Source organism: Aythya marila (genome assembly GCF_965140915.1).
Source record: "Aythya marila genome assembly, chromosome: 4".
Classification (NCBI taxonomy): Eukaryota; Metazoa; Chordata; class Aves; order Anseriformes; family Anatidae; genus Aythya; species Aythya marila.
In genome coordinates, this window is record NC_139045.1 from 2,871,108 (window position 1) to 2,896,295 (window position 25,188).

Consider the following 25,188-nt stretch of genomic DNA (forward strand, 5'->3'; position numbering starts at 1 on the left):
TGCTGTTTAAGAAATATGAGATGTAAGCCAAGAGGAAAGAAGGTTAATGTGATCATCAGCAGAGGCTTTTTTTTAAGCTAGCTTTGCTAATTTGGGTTTTCATTTTCTCGTATTCAAAAAATTTCTTTACAAATTGAATATAGTATATGAAATAAATATTTTTGTATATATTGTTATGAATGTTTCCAACAAAAAAAGTGGCATTTAATATTCTAAGCACAGTAGTGGTTTTTTAATTGATTGTAGAAAGTGATGTCAAAAAGTCTGTGTTTTAATATACCTCTTTGTAAATTAAAGAGAAATAACATCCCTTGTACGTGGAATCCTTCTGCTTGCCTCTCTGTGGCTTTTCTGAAAGATATTCCTGGAGAGGCTTGTTATTTCTACATGGGGTTTGTAATTCTTTTGTTTAAACAACCCCATGTGCTTTATTTGCTGCTTTTTTAGCATGCTTTTCAAGAAAATTACAGAAGAACAAGAATAATTAGTGAGAGCCCGTGGCTTTTAATTTGTACCCTGAAAGTCACTAGAGCCCGTATCCTGAAATGTCCCATCATGAGCTAGGAGCTCACTGAAGTCAGCAATATATCTGTATCGGAAGGGCACTGGGATCCATATACTTCCTCTTTTAATCTTGTGGGGAGAAAGTAGCTTGGCAGCTGTTCCTGTAGCTTGCTAGTTAGCGCAGGACCAAAACCGCTTGTTTTTTATTTGGTTGGTTTGGTTTGATTGTTTCAACCTTCTGGTTTACATTCTTCATTTCTGTTGTGTACGGCCTGGATACATTAGAAGATCTGACTGTACTGGGAGTTGGCTTCTGATTTAAGGACATAGACTAGAATCTGTGTGATTTTTTTTTTTTTAATTTTTTTTTTTTTTTCCTGAATGGTACAATATATCAGTTTTTTGTTATTTTAGCTTAGAAAAGAAAATGTTTAACTGAAGCAGCAGTCAACTGATAAATTACAAAAGGCTATAATATATATAATAGGATTTACTTTAATTTCAGAGATCAGCCTAAGTATTTCTGCTGATCAGCAACACCCCCAAAAGTTCTGATTTCAGCACACCTCTCCCCATAAGGCAATTCAATGCCCCTGCTGGTCACAGAGCAGTGCCTCTGAGCCATGCATTCACCGAAGAGTACATGATTCCTTGATTTGGTTGATGCCCTTCACTAAGCAAGGAAAACCTCATAACTAAGGATCTCATATTTGTGGATTTGTATTCATGCTAGCTATCTCAGATCATTCCCTAGTCATCATGTTCCAGAACTGTGGATAGAGGGAAAAAATCAGCCTAGCGAAAAGATGGCTAATAATGAGTAGAATGCTTTGAAACCACTTTGGTATTAAAGTATGGAGAATAAAAATAAAGTTATTGGTATTGGCTCTGTTCCTTATTTATAAAATTAGTAAATAACATAGGTTGGTAAGGATCCCTTGAGGCTATCTGGTCTAACCCCCTTCTTGAACCAGGTCCAACTGAATCAGGATGCTCGGGGATTTGTTGAGGCTGGAACACCTTTGGGGTTGGCTGTACCTATTTAGCATTTCTGTTGTTCCAGTTTGTCTGTTGCCTTTCATGCTGTCTCTGTGTGCCCGCTCTTTAGGGAGTTGTGGACAGCAGCGAGATCTCTCCCGAGCCTTCCCATTTTAGTGGTGAATAAACACAGTTCTCTCAGCCTCTCCCTGAGCATCATGTGCTACAACTCTAACCGCCTCGGTTGCTCTCCATTAGACTCAGTTCTGAACGTCAGTATTGGAAAGGGCAGAAGGGCAGACCTGTGTGGTCTCATGAGTGCCCAGTGGAAGGGAAGAATCATTTCCCCCAGCCTGCTGGCTGTCCTGTACTGGGACACAGTTGACCTTTTTTTTTGCTGCATGGGCAAGTTGCTTGCTCACGTTCAGCGAGCAAAGGTTGCTAACACTGCTGTGACAAATTTCTCAGGCAGAGGCTCAGAAGATACACAAGTGTTATGACTTCTCTTAGTCCCCTGCACTACCTGCCTTTGTTACAGCCTTCTTTACGTTATCTGTCTTCTAAGAATTATTCCTAATGTATCCTTCAGAGTGACAGCATTGGAATTACTGAATACTTGTTTGCTTCTCAGTGAAATTCATCTGCTCTGTTCTTGTTTTTATTTTTTCATCTTTTAACAGTGGTTAGCAATGCTAAGCAAATGTTTAGTGTCAGCAACTGAGAGTGCATTTTTTTTATTTTTTTCTTTCCTTGAGAAGAACATGCATCAGTTTGGTGTTCTCTCCCACTGAAATGCACTTTGATGACAAAAGGTTTTTCTTGGCTTGGATCAAAAATGAGTGTTTTAGGGAAGAATGAGATCAAAGGATGCTTTGTTTTTTCATACATCACAAAATAAGAATTAATCCCCTTTACCAGAACTGTAGTAGAAAACATGCATGCAAAAAAGAGGTATCAAAGAATGTCAAAATACGTGTCAATTAAGCATTTTGTGTTACAGCAATCTAAGTGAGTTTCTGGAAGGTAGAAGGCAAAGAGAGAGAAAGTATGAATTAGGCAACCTGCTATTTTACCTCCTACAGATTTTATTGCAGACTTTTGCACAAAATAGTGTTGTTACCTGAAAGTAGTTATTTTCCAAAGTCAGTAAGTTATGAACTCAGAAAAAGGATGATATAGCACAAATGTACATGTAAATGGAAACGCACACAAATTAAACACACACACACACAAATTAACTGGTTTTCTCAAAGCAGAAAGGGGTTGTGTTACTGGTTGAGCAGATCATTTCTGTCATCATCTAAGTGAACTGAGATCTATGAGGAATTGTTGTTAGTATAGTGAATTAGAAATGAATGCTTTGGTTTTGAAGATTCCAAGTATCCTCATTTTTAATTTCCTAATTGTATTAAACTTAATTGTATTCAGTACAGATATTCACTATTGTATAGATTTTTAAGCATCTTAATATTTAAGCATCTCATAACAGAATCACAGAATTTCTAGGTTGGAAGAGACCTCAAGATCATCGAGTCCAACCTCTGACCTAACGCTAGCAGTCCCCACTAAACCATATCCCTAAGCTCTACATCTAAACGTCTTTTGAAGACTTCCAGGGATGGTGACTCCACCACTTCCCTGGGCAGCCTGTTCCAATGCCTCACAACCCTTTCAGTAAAGAAGTTCTTCCTAACATCTAACCTAAAACTCCCCTGGCTCAACTTAAGCCCATTCCCCCTCGTCCTGTCACCAGGCACGTGGGAGAACAGGCCAACCCCCACCTCGCTACAGCCTCCCTTGAGGTACCTATAGAGAGCGATAAGGTCGCCCCTGAGCCTCCTCTTCTCCAGGCTGAACAAGCCCAGCTCCCTCAGCCGCTCCTCGTAGGACTTGTTCTCCAGGCCCCTCACCAGCTTCGTCGCCCTTCTCTGCACCCGCTCAAGCACCTCGATGTCCTTCTTGTAGCGAGGGGCCCAAAACTGAACACAGTACTCGAGGTGCGGCCTCACCAGAGCTGAGTACAGGGGGATGATCACCTCCCTAGCCCTGCTGGTCACACTGTTCCTGATACAAGCCAGGATGCCGTTGGCCTTCTTGGCCACCTGAGCACACTGCTGGCTCATATTCAGCCGACTATCCACCATCACTCCCAGGTCCTTCTCTGCCTGGCAGCTCTCCAACCACTCATCTCCCAGCCTGTAGCTCTGCTTGGGGTTATTGCATCCCAGGTGGAGGACCCGGCATTTGGCCTTGTTAAACTTCATGCAGTTGACCTCAGCCCATCGGTGCAGCCTATCCAGATCCTCCTGCAGAGCCTTCCTACCCTCAAGCAGATCGACACATGCGCATAGCTTGGTGTCATCTGCAAACTTACTGAGGGTGCACTCAATGCCCTCATCCAGATCATCGATGAAGATATTAAAGAGGACCGGCCCCAGCACCGAGCCCTGGGGGACGCCACTAGTGACTGGCCTCCAACTGGACTTGGCTCCATTCACCACAACTCTTTGGGCCCGGCTATCCAGCCAGTTTCTAACCCAACGAAGCGTGCGCCAGTCCAAGCCTAGGGCAGCCAGTTTCTTGAGGAGAATGCTGTGGGAGACGGTGTCAAAAGCCTTGCTGAAGTCAAGGTAGACCACATCCACAGCCTTTCCCTCATCCACCCAGCGCATCACTTTGTCATAGAAGGAGATCAGGTTCGTCAAGCAGGATCTGCCTTTCATAAACCCATGCTGACTGGGCCTGATCGCCTGCTTGCCCTGCAAGAGCTGCGTGATGACTCTCAGGAGGATCTGCTCCATGAGCTTCCCTGGCACTGAGGTCAAACTGACAGGCCTGTAGTTTCCTGGGTCAGTCCTCCAGCCCTTCTTGTAGATGGGCGTCACATTTGTTAGCTGCCAGTCAAGTGGGACCTCCCCCGATAGCCAGGACTGCTGATAAAACCTACTCCAGTTTTTAACTTTGGGACTTCAATGGGATTATACTGTGTAATATGAAAGCTCACTACCTTCATAAACAGTAATGAAATATGACCATTGATTCCCCAATCTAGGAGTTACTGATGTTGGCATATCAGTAGGATCAAGGTTTTGGAAAGCAGGAATCAGGCTGACTCATGCGTTATGTTCAGAAGTGCTCTGTTTAGGCTGTGCCCAGGGGTACTTCACATTGTGTGCATTTTCAAGCTTTGTATCAGTTTTCAACAGTTCAGCACAATGCTTTAAATATATGAAGATTTTAATTTAACTATGAAAATATACCAGTGAGTTCCATAAAAGAGAAATGTTAGAATATACTACTAGGAAGATCCTCTTGTTTCTTTGAGTTCATTCTCTTGTTGACACAGGCAGACAAAGTTTTTTGTTGTTTTGTTTTGTGTTCTTTTAGACATGATTTTATTTAGAAGCTCATCGATCTTCATCTTAAAATTGAGCATCTATCTCTGTTACTTTACTAAAAACGTCTTCCTTACACCAGTTTTATAATTGTTACAAACCCTCTCCTGATTTTAAGCATATATTTATACACAGATGCTGTATGTTCATTTATTATTGTATCAATATTGTCCCCTAAAACTCTCCTCTGTGGAGAACATGGTTTGTGATTTTTGTGTTTAGTATTTATTTTTAGCCCCCTTAAATACTGTTTTGCTAAGCTAAACTGACTTTGCTTCTGCAAGAAGGTAAGATGAGTAAGTGAATGGATAGCCAGGTAGCAGTTTTCTCCTCATTATGGCTGTTCCAATCCCCATTTTGAACACAAGTGACCAGAATTGTGTACAATATACAAGGAGAGGTTTTACAGCTGTATGTAATGACATTGCTGTCAAATGCAGTCCAAGACTGTGGCAGTATCCTGCTGGTGATTCATTATGGACTGTCATCTTTTGATTATAACAATTATAACAGTTGTTTTTGTTTTTTTCTTTTTAGCTACTTCCTACTATCAAACTATTGGTTATACTGTGAGATCCTAAGTATGCAAGCACACTCTGTTGCTTCTGTTACTTTATCCTCTGGCTTGTGCACTTCTTCCTTTGTGCTGTTAATGCCTCTTAGTTTACTCTAAGCGGCAATTTCACTAAAGTATTCCTGTATTCTTCGATAACTGAAAATATTTTAGGGGAAAAAAATCTGCCATTTAGCTGATTAAGGTACATCTCTTCTACTGATAAGGTTCCTCCAACTCAGTAATACTCCTTCTAGTAAAAGCATAGAAAGCAAACCAATCTGGCACATGGGTATACCTCTGTTGTGTTCTGACTTACCCTTTAAAGAGCCTTTTCCTTTTTTTAGCATTAGTGCATTCTCCTTTTATGTCTAATTTATGTTGCAATCCTCAAATTGTCCTGAACTGTTCTGAACTTCAGCCACAGTTTTCCTTGCTGGTCAGTTCCTGTTTATTTGTGTAGTTGTACTATGTACTCTTGACATCCTTAGCTGACGTATGTCATCCTGCCAAATAAGCTGCTGCACTTTGCTGTTATTTTCCAGTTATGATTGCTCTTCCACTGCCTACTTTTTATTCATATAATAATTTGAATTGACAAACCTACTGCTTTAGTTCCTTCACCATGCTGGTCAAGACCTCTTTCATTTCTGTACAAATATTTCAGTTATTCTTTTCTGACTTCTCCCTGTCAAGCTGCCTTTAAGTTGCGCATTTTCAGTTCTGAAATCTCCTTTCCCATCTCGCTTTTTCTAACAGAGTCACTGGAGGTGAATTGTTTGAAGATATAGTTGCAAGAGAATATTACAGTGAAGCAGATGCCAGGTAAGTCATTTATTTTTCTGATGTTGCCTTTAATAATTCCAGTATAGGTATTTAAATATCTCTTGGTGTTTGGCATCAGTTAGGTTAGCAGTCTATAAGAGTCTTGGATTTCTCCTTGAGTTCTCTTAGTCTTTGAAAGAGGCACAGTTTGGGGTTTTGAGCTCAAAACTGTGTGGAGATAAACTCTATGACGTCTTGATGTCTGCAGATCTGAAGAAGCTGAAATTGGATCTAAATTTGATAAATCTGTGGAAACTACTGATGTTGATTAAAAACTCTATCCAGTTTTCCTCTCTGCAAACTGGACATATAATTGCAGCAATCTTATCTAGGGACTCTTGTATTTACTGATCAAAATGTGAAATATATATTGGTCCTGAAAGAAATTTTACATTAAATACCATTTTTGTTCTGGGTCCAGAAGTACTAATTTCCTCTTCATAATTAAACATTTTTTGTTGTGTTTCATCAATAAGCAATTATACTGTGCAGCTCATAGTCTGAGCTCAAATTTGAAATCTCTAGTAATTTGCTGCAAGTGCTTGTTGAAAAACTTGAAGAATAAATTGAAGATTATCATAATTTGCATGCTGGCATAAAATATCAGGGGCATTTTTCCATCTCAGAATCTGTTTGCCTTCATACAATAATAAGTCTTAAACATTGTGGTCAGTTGCTTTCCTACCAGTACATTCTTCAGAGAAACTTTATCTCAGAGTAAATTTAAAGAATTTGTCATGGTTTTGTACATTCATAGTCACACACCATTATTGATACACATTTAGCATGTATAATTTTCAGTTATTTCTTTATATTTGGAATTAATTGGCAGATGACTGGAAAGCATTAAGTGTCCCTAACAATGCTGGTAAAATAATAATGAACAAAGAAGTTAATCTAAATATTAGGAAGCTTCCACTATTTATTACTCTAACTAATTTCTGGTGGAATAGTAGGAATGTCATTTCTGTAAGCATTTAACTGTAGAATAACACATGGCAAAACATGCTGTAGAAGAGCAAACAAGATCAGTAGTTTAGGTGAGGTGGAAGGAGATGAGCTATGTTTAAAAAAAAAAAAAAACGCAGGGATTTTTGCCTAGTATTGATGCCAAAGGCCATATGGTGTCATTGTGTTTTAAGATTATTGTGATTTAAAAGCAAAAAGTGCATTTTTTTTTCTGTTTTAGTGTTATTGCATATTGGAAGTTGCTGTGCATATATATACTATGAATATATGATATATATATGCATGTATATATTCAATAGAACTTGACCAAATAAGTGAAATTTCTAGTTATTATGCATCTCTATTTTTATATATTTATATATATACAGATGTGTGTGTATACATATATCTCTATATATATAGTGCATACATGTCTGTATATGTGTGATTGTATGTATCCCTTTAGAAATAGTTAATGGACTTTAAAGATGCATATCCTAGGATTTTAATACTGGTCTGCTCCTGCAAGCCCTTACTCATGCAAGTAGTCTTTACTCACATGAGCAGCTAGTTGGTGAGTTGTGAACTACTGGCATAAGAAACGGTTTTCAGGTTTGGGCTCCAGTTACTGATTTATCACCATTCCTTCTCAATTCCATGGCCAAAACATTTTGGATGAGCAGAATCAAATCCTTGGCCCATGACTACTATATATTACTTCACTATATATCACTGACTTCTGCCACAAGGATATCTTTAAAAAGAAATCCAAACGCATTTATAAGCTCTTGTGGTGCCGAAAAACATCTGAAAAAGTTCCAGTGCTATAAAAGATAAATATTCTTTTGGCATGGTACACTGGTCAAAACTTGCAAACCTGGGCATGGAAAAATAGGTGCTAATTCAATTATTTAAAGAGCCAAAAGAAAGCATTTGTCTCCATTTTTGATGTGGATTTCCATTCCATGTGTGACTCTTTATTAAACTATTGCTCAACAGTACTTTAACTGAAACTGCATGCCACCTTTTTGAATGACTTGGCTTTATTCTGCTAATAATTTTTAAGAAACCATTAGATTCACAATGGTAAATGTTTTGCTTTTCCTTAACTTTTGATTTTTTTCATCTGTTTTCTGTATATCATTTCACTTTTGAACATTTTCTTGTTTCAGCACTTGTAATGTTAACTTCATTGTAAAAATGTTCAAAAAAATATGAGATATCACCAAATAATTTATTGTTTCCAGTTTATTTTTTCTATCGCAGTTTTTGGAAGCTAGAAAAAGCTTCCATACTGCTGAATGAAAATCCAGTCTAATGATTCTGTTTAATAGGTGTCTTATGTCCATGTTTAAATGTCTTTTTTTTTTTTTTTTTTTTTTTTTGGTTTGTGATTTTTTATTTTAATTTTTGGCTGTGTTAGAGCTGGAAATAACTCAGTTTTTAACACTGTTTTGTTCCAGTCCAACGTGCAATCAGGACTTGTCAGGAGATGTACAATTGTTTTTGTTCTTTATAATTTTTTTAAGTTTTGTTTATTTTGTATTTGATGTGATTATGTGCCTTTAAAATGTTCTCCCTTCCATTCTGCCCTTGTATCTTTGCAGTCATTGTATACAGCAGATTCTAGAAAGTGTTAATCATTGTCATCTAAATGGCATAGTTCACAGAGACCTGAAGGTCAGTATCTGGTGCCCATCAATTGGATAAGAGTTTTGTGGTTGTTTTTCTGCTGGGTAGGGGCAGAGGGCGGGTTGTGTGCGCTGTTCCCTTGCCTATCCTGCTCACCCTCCAAACAGCTAGATGAACAAATAATTAATGCATGATGCCTCTTTCCAGTTTGCAAGTCTACAGGCCTAATATACATCATGGCAAAAGGGGGAATGGTTGCCAAAACGCTGTCTCTTTTCCACGGCTCTGGATTTATCCCATGCTGTCGAACACGTCTGGTATTTTATTAAGGGTGTCCGTGTATCGCTGTGCACGCACATGGAGGTGAACTTTGGCTGTGATGTATGTCAGCTTGCAGATTTACACACCACTTCTGTTCTGAGCCCTGGGTTGCAGTAGCACAACAGCCGGTCGCACACTGCTGCATTAGAGTATGACGAACCCTCAGGCAAGTGATGCTAATTGCTGACTAAATTGGACCGTGAGAAGTTAATAATTTACCCAAAACACCTCGCTTCCGATGGTTTTTTACCTCAGTGGCCGCTACAGTTCCTGATGCCTCCGAGAGAGCTCGCAGAAAGCGGAGGCAGAACAAGTAAAGATATCAAATCTGTAATGCGACCTCGACAGATTTCGATTGGCCGAATTTGTAAGCTTTGCCGAAGACTTTCCTTTAAAATGGTCCTTTTTATTCAAAATAAAAAAAAATAATAATAATAATATAAATAAAAACGAGGTCAGAGCAAGCCAACCGACGCAGGTCCCCGGGGCCGGCAGGGTGCCTGAGGCCGTCGTGCTCTGAGGGGCGGCGGGGCGCGGCGGGGCAGGGCGGGGGGCAGCGGCGCGGCGGGGGGAAAGCGGCGCCCCCCGCCCGGCCCCGGCCCCGGCCCCGGCCCCGGCCCCGGCCCCGGCCCCGGCCCCGGCCCCGGCCCCGGCCCCGGCCCCGGCCCCGGCCCCGGCCCCGGCCCCGCCGCCTCCGTGCCGGCGCCCGGCTGCGGGCGTGCGGGCGGCGAGTGCACGCTTGGAACTAACACGCGCCCCTGGTGTTTGCATGCAGTCATTGCATTCAGCAGATCCTGGAGGCTGTGCTCCACTGCCATCAGATGGGCGTAGTCCATCGCGACCTCAAGGTGAGTGCTGCTGCCCCGCCGAGCCCTCCCCAGCCGGGGGCTCCGCCTGTCCCCGCCCCGGCGGCGCTCCGCCGTGCCTCAGCGGAGAGCAGCAAACCCTCACGAGCAGCCGCGATCGGCGGACGTGTAAACGGTGCTCCTGCCCTTTCTTTTTGCTTTTGTTGTCTTTCGTTTATTGGTTCGCTTCACCTCCGAGCGAGAACGAGCCTCTAGCGTTTGCAGGAGAAACCCCGCTAAAGGCTTACCGATACCTCGCTGTCCGGATCTGGGCTGTGAAGCTCAGCCGTCTGAGTCTGCCGTCATCTGTTGTCAGGACCAGGGGAAACAGTAGTCACTTTCCATGCCTTTGGTGTATTCGCTGAATACATTCCTGTCTGTCATCCAGAGATTTTGGGGCAGGGTATGGAAGGGGGAACTTTAACTCTCTCATCAGCATGATTGGAGTGCTCCTGGGACACGTGCTGGTGTTTGCACATCACATGTTTCACTGCGGAAAGGCCTGCTGCTGCAAGACTGCTGTCACAAGACCTCGCTCTCCTCCGGATGACTGGGCTGTCAAACGTGTTCAGAAAGATGGAAATTCTACAGCACTCTCACAGTGATGGTCCCGACAAGTCAAGTAGAAAGCTCCTGTGCTGAGAAGAGCATCTGTCCTCAGACAGAAGGCTGCTGTGCCGAGAACAGCATCGCCTCTTTCTTAGCTGTGTACTCTTGCCTCCTGTGTTAGAAGCATGCTGGCATGCAAAGAAACAGTTAAACATCCTTTTCTTTTACTGGGAAGCTCAGAGAGGCAAGTTTGTCTCTCAAAGCTATTAGTAAACTAGCCTCATGGATAAGGGAGAGGACTTTGGGCACTTGGCCTTCAAGATCTCAAGTAAAAGAAGACTTTCTTCTGAAAGCAAATGGAAATGCACTATCTGAAATACCAGATCCTTTAGAAAGGCAGAAGAAAAATGGCTTGAGAGCTAAGGCAGTGAAACACACACTAATTCTTTCTGGCACAGCTTCTGTCTCTTTACTTTTCTTCCAGAATGAGTTATAGGGAGCAGGAATTTCCTTTCAGGACAGGAGTTTTCTGGTGGTTAGTATTAATTTTTGGAATCAGAATGCTGTCTTCTTTCTTGCCCTCCTTCACTCCCAAAAAAATATCTGTCACAGTCATTGTTTGAAATAATAAAAGTATGTGTCATGTATGATCATAAAGGGTTACACTTGGACAGCTTAGAGAGCGTGATGTATTCTAGAGAGACAGACAAAATCTTCAACCCGTTTTGCAATTCTGGATTTCCCCAGGTCACGGTTGTACAAAAAGAGAATGACGAATCTCTGACCAGTCTGTAACTCTTGCATGGCAGGGAGCTGGATAACACGTACCAAGTCTAAATGAAAGGATGTCAGATTTGTCCAGCTGCTCTGAGGGTTTCCTGTCCTCATTGCACATGCAGCATTATGCTTTCAGCATGAAAAGGAATAAAAAAAAAAAAAAAAAAACTTGATTGTAGCCTTGTAAACTGACTTTCAGGCTACACAATAAGGAGTGCTTTCTAGTATGTTTTATACATTCACAAAAAATAACTTTTTCTTTGGAAATGTATTAAATGCAGCTGCTGCCTGCTCCAAACCATGTGTGGATTCCTTATTCTGGCAAATCCAGGATGAATTGGAAACAGTGTGAGAAAAACTGTTTCTGCCAAACTGTAGTACCCAGTTGCATTTCTGAAAGTGAAAACTTCAGGAAACACAAAACCATCCTTCTTCACTTACTACTTTCTGGCAAAAGGAAAATAAAAGAAGAGTGAAATGAAAGACTGTGGTAAAATTGCAGCAGAATTCTGTACAGAAAAGAAGATGCAAAGGCCCAAGAGCAGAACTACAATATGCAAAAGATGGTTATGGCCTGGCATGGATCTTTTAACTGCAAAACTCTGGATTTTTTTTTCGAGTAATGCAGACCACAATTTGATGGCATGTTTGGGGATGTGGGCGGGCAATGAGAGGAGGAGATTTGAACAGTTGAACAATCTGCTTTTATTTAACCGACCTTTAAGTGTAATTTAGTAGCAAATGGGAGCTTTTGCAACCTCTTATGACCTGCAAAACTGTGTGTTGTTGCTCTTCTCGAAATCCTTGTGCAAGTCAGAATGGTGGCAGATCCTAGATCCAGAAAAAACTGACCTGTTAGTGGCAGCCTGTCTTTAACAGATGGTAGAAGTGCACTTCTGTGTAGGAATTTCAGCTCTTGGCAACCAGCAGCATGGCTGCTTTTTTAAACTCTATGCTTGCAACCCTCTTGCATTCCCCATGGAAGTTAAATTTAAAAACAAAAACAAAACCTCTAATTTTATTGTAGAGAAGAATATGCAGAGGCATATTACTTGATCTCTAAGAACAAAGATGTTTGGAAAAACAAAGTGTAAATCACGTTAATTTATTTGCAAGTAATTTCAATAGTTAACGCTGCCATTCTACATGCTTGACTGCAGCAGGTCTCCCGATAGTACGAAGTGACACTATTGAATCCAAAGTAGAGTCCTCAGCGTCCCGGACTGGGCTATTAATGTTTTCCAAGTAATTGCAGTCATTCTAAGTTCATGCATGATGATTATCTGGTATGCCTTTTGTTTTCCAGAAGTGACAGCTGCGTGTTGTTTAAGGGCACAGTCCACACAACACTGTCCAAAAGGCTGTTGTCTTTGGCTTAGGAAAAAATCAGTAAATCTGCTTCATCTTCTGTTGAAACATATTTATCTCTGATGGTGGTGTTTCTCTAGAGCACTTTGGCAGATTAAAGATGTGTAGTGGAATTAAAAAAAAAAAAAAAAAGAAAAAAGAAAAACAGCAACAGAAAACACAAAACTACTATTTTGGATGGAATCATGTTGCTAAGTGCTTGGTAGAGCAGTAGTTCTTTTTCAACCAAGAGGGTGAGGCATTTCGCTGCTGTTGGATTGCTGAAGGTCACAACAAATAAGATCATCCATTGTTGTAAGAGGTTTACATAAGTAGTGCATTCCAGGAAATAATTACTGTAAACTTCTCTCACCCCAGTAGAAAACATGTAAGAACATATGTGGCTACATGTTGAAGTTAGTGTGATGAACCAGCAAGCAATGTGAAATTGCTTAAATCAGTATTGATAAACCTAGAGAAAAGTCCTGAGCTATTTGGTCAGTCTCTGGTTAGGTAATGTCCCTGAAGTGGTTACTGATAATTGAAATGAATATAAAGATCATATTTGATTCCCAGAAACCTTAGTCTTGGTTTTGAAAATTTTGGAAATGGGAGATTAATCATGTAATAGTTGATGAGAGGGTTTTAATGTGATCTTTTTCTGTGATATAGCAACTGTGGGCTGAGTGAGAGATGGTGTTTGTAAATGAAAAATGTTCCTTTACAGTTCAGTGGAAGGGAAAAAAAGCACCTGTAAATTAAATATTTTTGTCAAGGCCAGTTTGTTGTTAATTAATAGACGTGTCACAGTGGTTGAGGTCTTGATTACACTCAAGCATATTTGACACAGATGTATTAAAGATAGCCTTTCCTCAAAGAAGCTTATAATCTTACTTGTTCCCAAGATCGATACCTGCATGGGATTGACTGTAATCACATAAATAGTCCCTTGGAAGCATATATGATTGCTGCTGGGCTTAAAATGAAATATATACTTAAGAATTTTCAAGATTGGTTCCCCAATGCCAGAGTGGATATAGTGAATTCCCTTGTGATAGAGCACTACAAAAACTGCTTCTGGAAAAGTCGCAATACGAACGAAAGGTCTTGATAAATGTATAACAAAACCTTTTTTAAATATGTTGAATATAGGAAAAAAAAAGTCAAGAAAATATTATAAGGTCAATTTTCTGAAATCATCTGTTGCATTCTACAGTATTTTGTAGGTTTAAAAAATAAGGCTTCATAGAATAAAGTTGTCTTTGGACGATTCAAATTTGATGTATTCGCTAAATGAGGTTAAAAGGATACATTGTGAACACTAGAATGAACACCATTGTTAATGTTCAAATCCTTTACTTTTGGTTCTGTAGGTATACTGTAGCATTTGATTTCAGATGTTGCCATGTACTCTAAAAAAGCAAAGTGGGAACTTATGCAGTCTTGTATTGTTATTTGTGGTAGGTTCTCTGCAAGCACAAATGTGGGCGTGATGTTTTTGCAGAAAGATTTGCACTGCAAATACACCTGCCCGCTAAATACAAATATGAAAATATGGCTGCTATTGCTATGCTGTCATGCAAAGCATATTTATGGTCCACAGCTGTAGATGCCTGATCCTGCTAACTGCGTAGGTCAGACTACTAATCAAAAGAATATGTGTCTTTGGGGGATTTCAGCAGTGTTTTTCCAGTAGTGTGCTGTTAGGACTCTCCGAATTGTCCTATTAAAGAAAAAGGTATCACAATGTCATATGGCCATTCTGGCCTATGTAGTTCTTTGATAGATGTGCCCATTTGTCTTGCTGACATATGGGGTCATGGAGGCTGTTTACAGGCCTGGTGGTTCTTCCCATTAAGAATGGAAAGCACAATTTTTGTAATTCTATGGAGAAAATGCATGGTGTTTTTTTCATTTTCCACTGCTTTAAGTATTTGTTCTTTTCCAGACTACCTTAACTAAAGCCAAAAGGGAAAAACTGTTTAAAATACGTTTACTCATCTTTTCATCTCTATTTTTTTCTCTTTCTGAATAAAGCCTGAGAACTTACTTTTAGCTAGCAAATCCAAGGGAGCAGCAGTAAAACTGGCAGACTTTGGGTTGGCTATAGAAGTCCAAGGAGAACAACAGGCTTGGTTTGGTAAGTAAATATGTTTTATTTCTTACTATTTATGCAGTGTTGCCATTCAACCTTCCAAACCTCCCAGTTCTCAGTCTAGTGTAAAGTCTGTAGGGGTGGGACTACTTGATTTGTAGCTTTAAAAGAGGGGTATTTTGTTCATAGTTCAATCAGATGGCTAAACTTTAGATCTTTTTCTCCAGGAAGTACATTACCTATAATTCTCAGCAAATCAGAGCTTGGCAGCAGACCTCATACGTTAAAAAACAAAAACAAACTACAAAAGTGGCCCATAGCTACATGTCCAAATCTAAGAGCTCACTTAGACAAGAAGAAGCACTGCTTCGTAACCTCTTCTTCATTGGCAAAGCTAATTCACTCTCCTAAATGACACAAAATAAATTGGCGGAAGTATCTTCTGTTGGCACGGCTATGTTCATACTAGAGATTTTGCAAGCACAGCAGTACGTTGTAAGGGATAGGATGCAGAGGAAATTTTATTATTATTCATGCTTCTAGTGAATATATGTTTCTTTACAAACGGCTCTTTTGCATGTAATCTAAGTGCTTTTGATATTCATTGACCCTGAAACTTAGGTTTCCTGACTATAGGCTTGTCCCAGCTACTGTCTGCTTGTAAGTTGACTAAGACATAGGTATACAAAAGTCCCTTCTTCTTAACTTTCTTTTTCATATCTTCATATCTCGCTCTCTATATATTCATATATATATATATATATGTATATATATATTTATAAGTGAAGGAACTTCAGGTGTCGAGGCTGGGAAAGGAGATGGCTAGTTTGCATCCCTCTGGAATGGTCTATTGTTCTGTTGACTGATGAGTAACACTGCAAGCTAATACAGCTGCCCAGTGAGCAAAACATGTTGTCTGAACAGCTGTCTGTCAGTTGGAAATAATTGAAAAAATTATGAAGCATTTTGAAATAGGACTTGAATGAAAAAAAGAAACACACATGGGGTTTGTGAGTACCTGAAACTGTCAGCCATCATCCACATCCAAATCTTGCTGTGACAGTCCAGTTTATCTGCCCCAGCTGTTTATATCGTGGTCCTAGAGGTGACTGCCCCTTCAGACCTCCTGTTCATGAAACTGTTCTTTGACACACAAAGTTAAAAATAACCTTTCTTATAAGAATGTTCAATAACTAATATAGAAGCATCTCATATGGCAGATCATGGAGACCATGAATCCAGGAGGCGAGAGGGTGGTTAAATGTGTTTGGAACCTGGTGCAGCAGTCTGGAAAAGGTTTTCTGCCTGTAGCTTAAAAAGATACTTTGAAGCTGAGACTGGAGTTTCTCAGCGATTTTGGTGACTTTGAAAACTTTATCTTCATCTGGGATGGATCAAAAGCACGCTTACTTGGTAGTGAAGGTCACAAAGGTGTATCAGAATGTGGAAACAAACTGTGTGTGCATGCAGCCACCAAGAGTACAAGTTCCACGCTTCAGATAAGCTCACGAAACATTGGAAAGGGAGGGTTTCTGCCCTCCAGGAGATAGCAACTCACATGTAAACCAGATCTCTGGGATCGATACCTGGAGTAGTGTCCTGTACAATGCTTCACTTCAGGGTATGAAAAAAGGATGGGGGATGGTGCATTTCTCTCTAGTCCCACTAAAATATTCTTTTTTGTTAATGATTAAAAAAAACCTTTTATTACAGATCGTTACAGTTAACAGATGCCCAAAGGAAAAGTGTAGGAAAAAAATAATACTGATCATTTTAAATAATAAGACACATAAATATAATGCTTCTGTCTCAAATACCACCCCCTTTGAACAGATATGGAGCACAAGTCAGAAGTCATTGTAAATCCAAGGAATGAAAAAATATATGCATTTGTAGCAGCTACATATTCTCACTTACAGCAGATAGGAAGTGCAGCTTAAAATTGAACAAAGCATTTGGGAGCTTGCTCGCAAAGCTTAGAATAAAAGCACAAAGGATTTTGTGCATGCGGTGTGTTAAGAGATTGAGTTTGAAATCTAGGATATATCTGTGTGTGGGTGCACAGGCAGTACCATTGGGCATATGTTGGTAGCTTTATAAGCTAGCCTGTTGTTTTAAATCCCAGCCTTTATATAAATGGATTTCAATAATCCAGAAAAGACGGTGGAGATTGCTCTTGCACATTAACAAAACAGAGTAGTGCAAAAGGAGTTGAATAGAACTAAAACGAAATGCAAGTGATGTGTTAAAATCACAGAAACATCAGGAAAGCAGGAAGCTGCTCAAGCAGCAGATAGCAGCAGATAGAACTTGACTTCAGGGCTATTTTCTCCAGATGGTATGTCTGTATGGATGCAGACAACGCACATGAGACTGCAACTCCCTGTAAAATGTTGCGCTTTATTTTTTTGGTCAGTCGTTGCTTGTGGAGTGCAGACTCGTAGCATCCTGAAGACTGCCATGCTGAACTTGGTAGAAAGGAGAGTGAGCAAATTGTCTTCTAAACACATATATGTAAGGAACAGAGAGGCTGGCAGCAAGATGGTGGAAGGAAGTAGTGTGATGTGGCTCTTTTAAAATTTGTAATATTTGATAAAACGAGTTGGTTCTGTACCTGTTTTGGAACTTCCTCTACAAAAGTTTTCCATAATGGTCTGTGTGCCTGCCTTCATCTTCTCATGACTGCTTTAGCAAGGCAAAAACATGATGTGTTCAGTGTTTTGAACTTTCTCTTGCTTCCTTCCAGAATATTTTTCTGCTTTCCAGTGGATTCTGCAGCACTTAGTGACTCATGGCATGCTCTGATTCTAATTATAGCTCTGCATCAGTATTTCTCTCTCTCTCCTTTCTCTCCTTTTTTCTTTTTCTTTTTCTTTTTTTTTTTCTTTTTTTTTTTTCTTTTTTTTTCTTTTTTTTTCTCTCTCTTTTTTCTTCTTGTATTCTTCTGATGTGATGGTTACTTTTCTGCTTCAACCAAGGATGTGCACCAGCAGGAAACAAGCCATAGGACTGTGCGTTTGGATACCACAGGGATATTTTCCCAGTTTGCATGTTATAAAGCAAACCTGCTTCTTGCCTGTTTGCAGGAACTGTTACTCTGTTTAACTGAAACTCCCCACACTCCCACCAGGTGTTGAATGTGATGGGAAGGTGTCTGACAGGCTCCACTCACTCGCTGGGACAGACTCGCTGGGACTCACTCAAACTCACTCAGTGGGATGGCTGCAGTTTACTCATTGGTAGTCAGATTTAGTCCTAGTTATACCTTGTAGTAAACTAAGTCCAGCCTTGTAGTTAGGACTGAAATACACACCATTTCATTCATTTGAGCAGCTCCTCTGATTTTTTTTTTTGATAGTTGCATGAATGGCACTAAGAGGCCATAACTCTCGCAAGGTGATGAAAGCATAGGACAGCTCTTTGAGCAGGAATCTCTTCTGCTGTTGTTTAAGATACATCTCCCCGTATTAATTTTAGTTTATGTCATGGGATTATAGTTAACCTTCAGTGCAGCTTTGACTTGAGACATGCTCACCATTTATGAAGTTAAGTATATGTGTAATCTTCGTGTAAGAGGGTTTTGAGACCGTAAGCTATTTAAGGTTGAGTTACATGCTATTTCATATGTGCATGCACCACCAAACAACACAAGGCACCCTAGGCCTCTGAAATACTTATTTACATTGTGTGACAATAGGAATACATGGTGATACGGTGTTTTGTAGGTTACTGTACAGTCACAAAAAGTTTCCAGCTTTCCATTCTTTTTTTTTGTTTGTTTGTTTGTTCATTTGTTTTTAGCTAAATTACTCCTATTAGCAATAGATTTCTAAAAAACACACTCATATTTATTTCTGACATGTTTTTTTCTGATATGTGTAGACCCATTCTGTGTCCTTGTTGAGAGACAAAGTTAGCTAAGTAGCATATTTATTTTCACTATGAAGTTTAGTTTCAAGTGAGGTATAATCATGTTTATGGAGCTATGGTAAGGTTGAAAGTCAATACAATTTTACAACTTAAATTAATACAATAATATTAATGTAGAGCACTACGCCCAAGAAAAAATATGAAACCACTCTTTTGAAAGCTACTTGGAGCATATATTTATTAGCTTCTCAAAGGAGCTTAAACTATGTTTCCTGTATGATAGGACTCTAACAATTCATGGCTCTCATATCAGGAGACTGAGAAACACAAGCATATTTTTCATAAAAATATTTTAGATAAATTCTCAGTAGAATACACAGAATGTGTTCCTCCATTTCCTCCTCCCACCCCAAAATGATTGCCAGCTGCAGGGCAAAGGCTTCCTTTTTCTGTAGCTGTCCAATTTACATGTTATCACTGTCTTTCATAAGTTCCATGGCTTATCTTCCATTCAGCACAAGTTTTTAGGAATACAATGTGGTATTTCAAAAATAAGATGTGGTCCCTCATTAAAGCCACAAAATACCTTTCAAGAATTTTCAGCCATTTATTTCAGGCAATGAAAGAGCAGATATACTAACAGAAATGGTACAGGATGTTACTGGTCTTCTAAATTTTTACCAACTTTTTACCAACTCTACATTTACACTTACATTTTTTATTTCTGTTAAGAGAAGACAGCACTGCTGTCAATGAAAAAGGAAGGAAGAACGAATAAATTTTAAAGGCTAGATGACTTCAGAGATGCTTTCCTGAACCTCTGTAAGGAGGTTTACACAAGTGGTATGACTTCAAGGAAATGAGTGTTGCAATGGAAACATCTTATTAAGAGAAGCTGTGTGAAATAGGAACAGCAAATCATTATGGTTGAAAAATCATAATCATAGAATCATTATGGTTGGAAAAGTCCTCCAAGATCACCTAGTCCAACCGTTCCCCCAACCACCAAAAGAAGGCTGAAACCCAAGCTGGTTGTCTTCATGCTGAGCAATAGCAAGTTGTGCTCTCCCGAAGGCATAATTTTTATAGTTTGGGGCTAGTTTAAAATAGACTAGATTAGACTAGTGATTAAAAACAAACAAACAAAAGCAAACCTCAGTGCTCACAGATTTGGGCCTGCCTGGCATGCATTTTCTGTTTTTCAGTTAGTATCTCAAAGGGGATCACTCAGTGTTTCCCACACTCCCCCTGCTCCACTAACTTTTTTGACTTTGACCCCAAGCAGATGTATTTGCACTTTACTACTGGACGTCTTGCTACAGCTCACAGTAACGGACAAGTCACAAAGGAAATGTTGTCAGCTATCTTGAAGCCCCTCTGGAAGCCTTCCAGTGTTGCACTGTCACAAGACCTCTGACACCACTGTTGAGTCTGGAGTGCTAGTGTAGACAGGTCACTGCACCAGATCTGGTGTTAGAAAGGGAATGGGCTAGGTCTGCATAACTGTTCCTATTATTGTTCCTTCTAGGTGATTCACCGTAGAAAGGAAAGTTTAAAATTAAATGGTTGGTGCTGGGGGTTTTGGGAAAGTCCTGTGTGTTGTGGGCTGACATGAAAATTGCTTGCTTTTTGTGTTGCACATACAGTTTTTTGAGAGTATTTCCCTCGCCTTATGACAGGCTTTGCTGGCACTCCAGGATACCTTTCTCCAGAGGTCTTACGAAAAGATCCCTATGGAAAACCTGTGGATATGTGGGCATGTGGTAAGGCATTATTCTGAAAGATGACGTTTAGTGCACTGTAAAGTACTTTGAGGGAGAAAAGATATCTAGAATACCTTGTATTCAACATCAGAAAACAGGTATTAGTTAAAAATTGATACTAATTGTTAGATGAAATCATCAGGTATTTGATATTCTACCAGCTTCATTTAATTTTGGATATTGTTTGTGAAGATATGTTATCACTGCATTCTTTACAATGTCTGCAGAACATATTTTTATCATATTTTTATAATACTAGCATCACACAATGCCTAACTAGTTACAAAGCATAACAATTCATATATATGGTCTATAAACCAATGTGACCAAGATACTCTAACTACAATTTTTAAACTCTGAAGCTAAAGTTTTTGTTAAATGGAGTACAGACCAATTACTTTATCATCCAGTTCTTGAAACATTGTAATTTATGGTACCAGCAAAGGGATAGCTACCTACCTAAGAACAAATGGTACCTTTCCTTCTTTTACTTCTACCCACACTTATTGGGTTGTATTTATGAAAGCATTTTTCTTTAGTCATAGTGAATCATCTCTGTAGAACTAGCAGGTGGACTTTTTAATTTCCTATCAAACATATATTTATGGAGATAAACTGAAATTTTCTTTGCATGAGATTAGTTAAAACAGAATAAAACAGAATTAGTTAAAACAGCAGTACAATACTTGATAACACCAGAGGTTAAAAAGAGGCATTTTTATAGAACATCAATCATCACTGAAAAGTGCAAATCTATTTCTCCAGTTAAATAGATATTTTCAGTGTGTCAGATCTGATTTTGTGTCAGATTCATTCTTACCCACACTCTATTGGAGGTTATTCTGTGAACCCCGCATTCACTCTTATCTGCAGCAGTGTTTTTCAGGAGCTGGGATGCTCCTGTTGAGCTGTTTGTCTTACATGGTTGCCAGCTGAAAAATTATTTTGTTGTTGTTGTTGTTGTTTGGTTGGTTGTGGTTTGTTTTTTGAAATAACTTAATACTACTATGATTTCTACAGGTGTCATTCTGTATATCCTCCTGGTGGGATATCCTCCTTTCTGGGATGAAGACCAGCACAGACTCTACCAGCAGATCAAAGCTGGTGCCTATGATGTATGTGCCATATTCTGTCTTTTAAATTATTTATTATCGCTCCTTTAAGTAGGAGCTTCCTAGAGTGAAAAGTGAAACTAGATTCATTCTGTAAATTTTATTTTTATTTTTTTGTACTGACTATTGTTATGAGCCACTCAATATAGTAAATGTCACTTTAGTAAAAAGAACATTGTAAGGATGGGAATGCCTACACTAAAATAGTTTCACGTTACCTAGGGCTCCAAGCTTTCATTGTCTGGTCCTTGTATAAACCATAAAAGTTTATGTTATCCTGACAAGCCTGTTAAGACCTCTGTGCTTCTGATAAATATTTCTGAACTCTTAAAGGCCTGTTGTTTTCCTTATGGTTTATCACTTCAACTAATTAGTTATTTTAAATTGTTTCTAAGAAGTCTTAAGCTTCCTAAATGTTCTTGTATCGCCCACTTCTAAATAAAGCTCATAAATATGAGCTGCTCAAAAATAATAGTTTCATTAACTATATGTGTATTCCAACAATAAGCATTACGACTGTTGGTAAGCATCAGCTGATGATTTGGTGACATTATGAATTTTGCAATATCATCCATTTATATTAAATTAAACAGACAGAAGGCCATTGGTGTTCATCTTTAAGTCATTTGTGAATGATGAAGAGGAAAAGACTAAACCTTCTAATTTTTAAAAGCTCTTAATTGAATCTAGTCTTGGAGAGTAATGACTGAAAGGTGATTGTTATGCTAGATATGTTATGCCTTTTAGTGGAAATGAACTTAGGCTCTGTCTAGTCTTCTTCCAACCAAACAAGGAATTACACAGTAATAAACAGGGTGACAGTGGGGAAATACGGTTTCAGCTGAGAGGGCAAGAAATGAGTAAGTGCAGAGACTAAACTATACATCTGTGTTGCACATAACATAGTAAATACTTGTGAATACTGCATCTAGATTGTATCAAATTCCTATGGCTAAGAATAAACATTTTTTAGTGCTGGAAAACAAAATGCTCAAGGTTGAGGTCTGTTCACAAAAGTATTTTAAGATGTACATATTTTTTAATCCATTTCCATTTGGGCAGACAATTTGAGTACATGTGTAAATATTTTGCTGAGCAGGGAGGTGGTAAATCTAATTAGAGTTATGAATTTATACGCTATATACAGTTAGCATTAATACTGACGTTGAAAGAAAGTGAACAAGGAGTTTGAATAATAATGATTAATATTTTTGTCTTTATTAATAATGAAATTAGTACTGCATTAGATTCAATATGGCCATATTCTTCTCAGTTGACTGGAGTCTGTTAATCTGTGTGCTGCTGTTAGTTCACATCGTGTTATTGTAAATATATAAATACTTTGCGTCTGAACCAAATCAATAAGAAGTCAAAACAGAAAAGGACAAAAGCATTACTTATAAATCTGGCTAATGCAATCTGTTATAATTATGGAAAAACATTTTTTTTTTCATTAGAACTAGACAGTAATATTACAGAACTAATATCAATAAATATATTTAGGTAAAATTGTGTAGTGATCATGCAAGATAATATACATGTACATATTTTTTCTTAAGTTTCCCTCACCAGAATGGGATACAGTGACTCCTGAAGCAAAAGACCTTATCAATAAAATGCTCACTATCAACCCAGCGAAACGTATCACAGCATCAGAAGCACTAAAGCATCCATGGATCTGTGTAAGTACTTTCTGCGCATTTAACAAAGTAATTTAATAGACAAATCAACTTATGGTATACTTCAGCATACAGCAGAGGTGTTCAGACGATAATTTTTGTCCTTGTTTATGATTTTCTTTTGCAGCTATTTAAGTAGTAGAGCGCACAATTGTGATTATACTTATACACTCAATAGTTTTGTACATTGAGGTCTCAGCCTGGAATAAGAAATTTTGTAGAAGCAAACTTCTTTGCCTTGAATTTGTGATGCAGATGTTCACTGCCATAATGAGAAAGTTATTTTAAATTCTGCAGGAAAAACAATGTACAAGGAAGTAACTTTCAGTTGCATAATGCTTTACATCATTTTCCTATAACCATTACAATGAACATGAAATTAAAAGGCAGGAAACTAATGGACTTTTTGTAAGTCAATTTACTTTTAACAGAGGTAGACTGTGTTACTGGATTCAGGACCACTTTCCAATTCTCAGTGTATTTTATGCTTTGACTTTACAGGCAGTCTGAGCTGATAGTTTGAAAGTCACAGTGAGGTGTACAGCTGGTTGCCAAGTCTTTATTCATTCCACTAGGCTGCATTATTTGCCTGTAAGATTGTGATGCAAATTAAGTTGGGTTACAGAGAAAATGTAGGTACTGCTGAATTTTCTCTGAAATATTTCCTGCTTCTGTACCTCACCTAATATCACTAATGTTAAAGAAAATCAACCCTCTTGTTTTAAAACATATTCTCAGGAACTATAATTTAGTATATTACTTTGAGTATGTTTATACTGTGTAACCCAAGTTCTAAGATTTAGTGTTCTTCTTAGTCCTTATTAAGGAAACTGTGAAAAAATGATTTATTTCAACAGGACAATACACATAGGAAAGACTGGGTAAAAAGAGATCTTGAGGTTTTTGTTGATTTGGAAATTTACCAGATGTGTAGAAGCCTGCAAAAAGCAATATTCACGTAGGGTAGAAAATGAAGACTCAACCTTGGACCACATGAGTCAGAATATGTATGTTGTAGAGTAAATAAAAAGCTAGATGTCTGTCTGAGTGCATTAAAATAAGTCTTTTCTTCTTCCCTTAGCAACGTTCTACTGTTGCCTCTATGATGCACAGACAAGAGACTGTAGATTGCTTGAAGAAATTCAATGCAAGACGAAAACTAAAGGTAAGAATGAAAACTTCTGCAAGGATGAGTAGATAATTTTGGAAAGACAAAACTGTAATTTGGCTTGTGGTCCATGTATAAAATAAATGGACCTCAAGGGAATTTTTCTTGAATAGTCGTATCATGAACTATTAGATACATGAGCAGCTTTTGAGCATGAGGTTCTTAACTTTTAATGAAAGAGAATAGAACATAATATTTTCACATGAGCTGTGCTGCTAAGCATTAAAAAGTATATAATGCTGGAACTGATGTATCCTTTTGCAAATCTAATTGTCTTTCTAACCAATTACAAATAAATGTTTTAAGAAAGAAAATTTAAAATTAATATTGCATAGTTTTGTTGGATTCAAAATCACGTCAACCACCTTCATTTATACACATTAAAAATATTTTTTTTAAGGAAAATGGCTTAGATTGTTCTTGTAGGTTATAACATATTTTCTCCTGACCAGACAGCGTAACTTTGCAAATATGAGCTTTGCTAATTAGCACATTGCAAATAATAAACTTCTCTTCCTATCAAAGAAAAATAAAAGAATCTAAGCAAGTGAGTGAAGTCTGTTTTATATTCAGCAATGTATTATGCTGTGTGTGTGAATACTTATGTTTTGGGCATTATATACTCATAGTCTGTAACTATGTGAGATTACCAGGATGGCTAGTAGATGCATAATTAAGATTAAATTATAATTTATGCTCTCATACCATCATGAATGACAGTTAATGCTCAGACAATCCATTCTTTCAGGGTTAATTAAGCAGTTTATGTAATGCATGCTTGTTTACTTTTTTTCCTGTTGTGTTCACATTCAATATTTTAAACAAGT

The 25,188-nt window shown here is 38.6% G+C and overlaps 1 protein-coding gene across 25 annotated transcripts in view; it reads left to right on the forward strand.

The window, feature by feature from the left end:
- The window catches only part of CAMK2D (calcium/calmodulin dependent protein kinase II delta), a gene marked incomplete at its 3' end in the record, with an annotated part of 166,947 nt that overhangs the window by 99,800 nt on the left and 41,959 nt on the right, over nucleotides 1-25,188 (forward strand). For 21 of the 25 annotated variants that reach the window (XM_082759649.1, XM_082759631.1, XM_082759652.1 and 18 more), the window contains exons 5-11: nucleotides 6,190-6,255; nucleotides 8,811-8,883; nucleotides 14,712-14,814; nucleotides 20,319-20,402; nucleotides 21,423-21,517; nucleotides 23,074-23,196; nucleotides 24,275-24,358. In XM_082759649.1, coding sequence (XP_082615775.1) covers nucleotides 6,190-6,255; nucleotides 8,811-8,883; nucleotides 14,712-14,814; nucleotides 20,319-20,402; nucleotides 21,423-21,517; nucleotides 23,074-23,196; nucleotides 24,275-24,358 — 628 coding nt within the window. Of the gene's footprint in view, nucleotides 1-6,189; nucleotides 6,256-8,810; nucleotides 8,884-9,931; nucleotides 10,005-14,711; nucleotides 14,815-20,318; nucleotides 20,403-21,422; nucleotides 21,518-23,073; nucleotides 23,197-24,274; nucleotides 24,359-25,188 lie in introns of all 25 variants that reach the window. The other 4 variants (XM_082759645.1, XM_082759646.1, XM_082759647.1 and 1 more) reach the window with 1 other exon arrangement.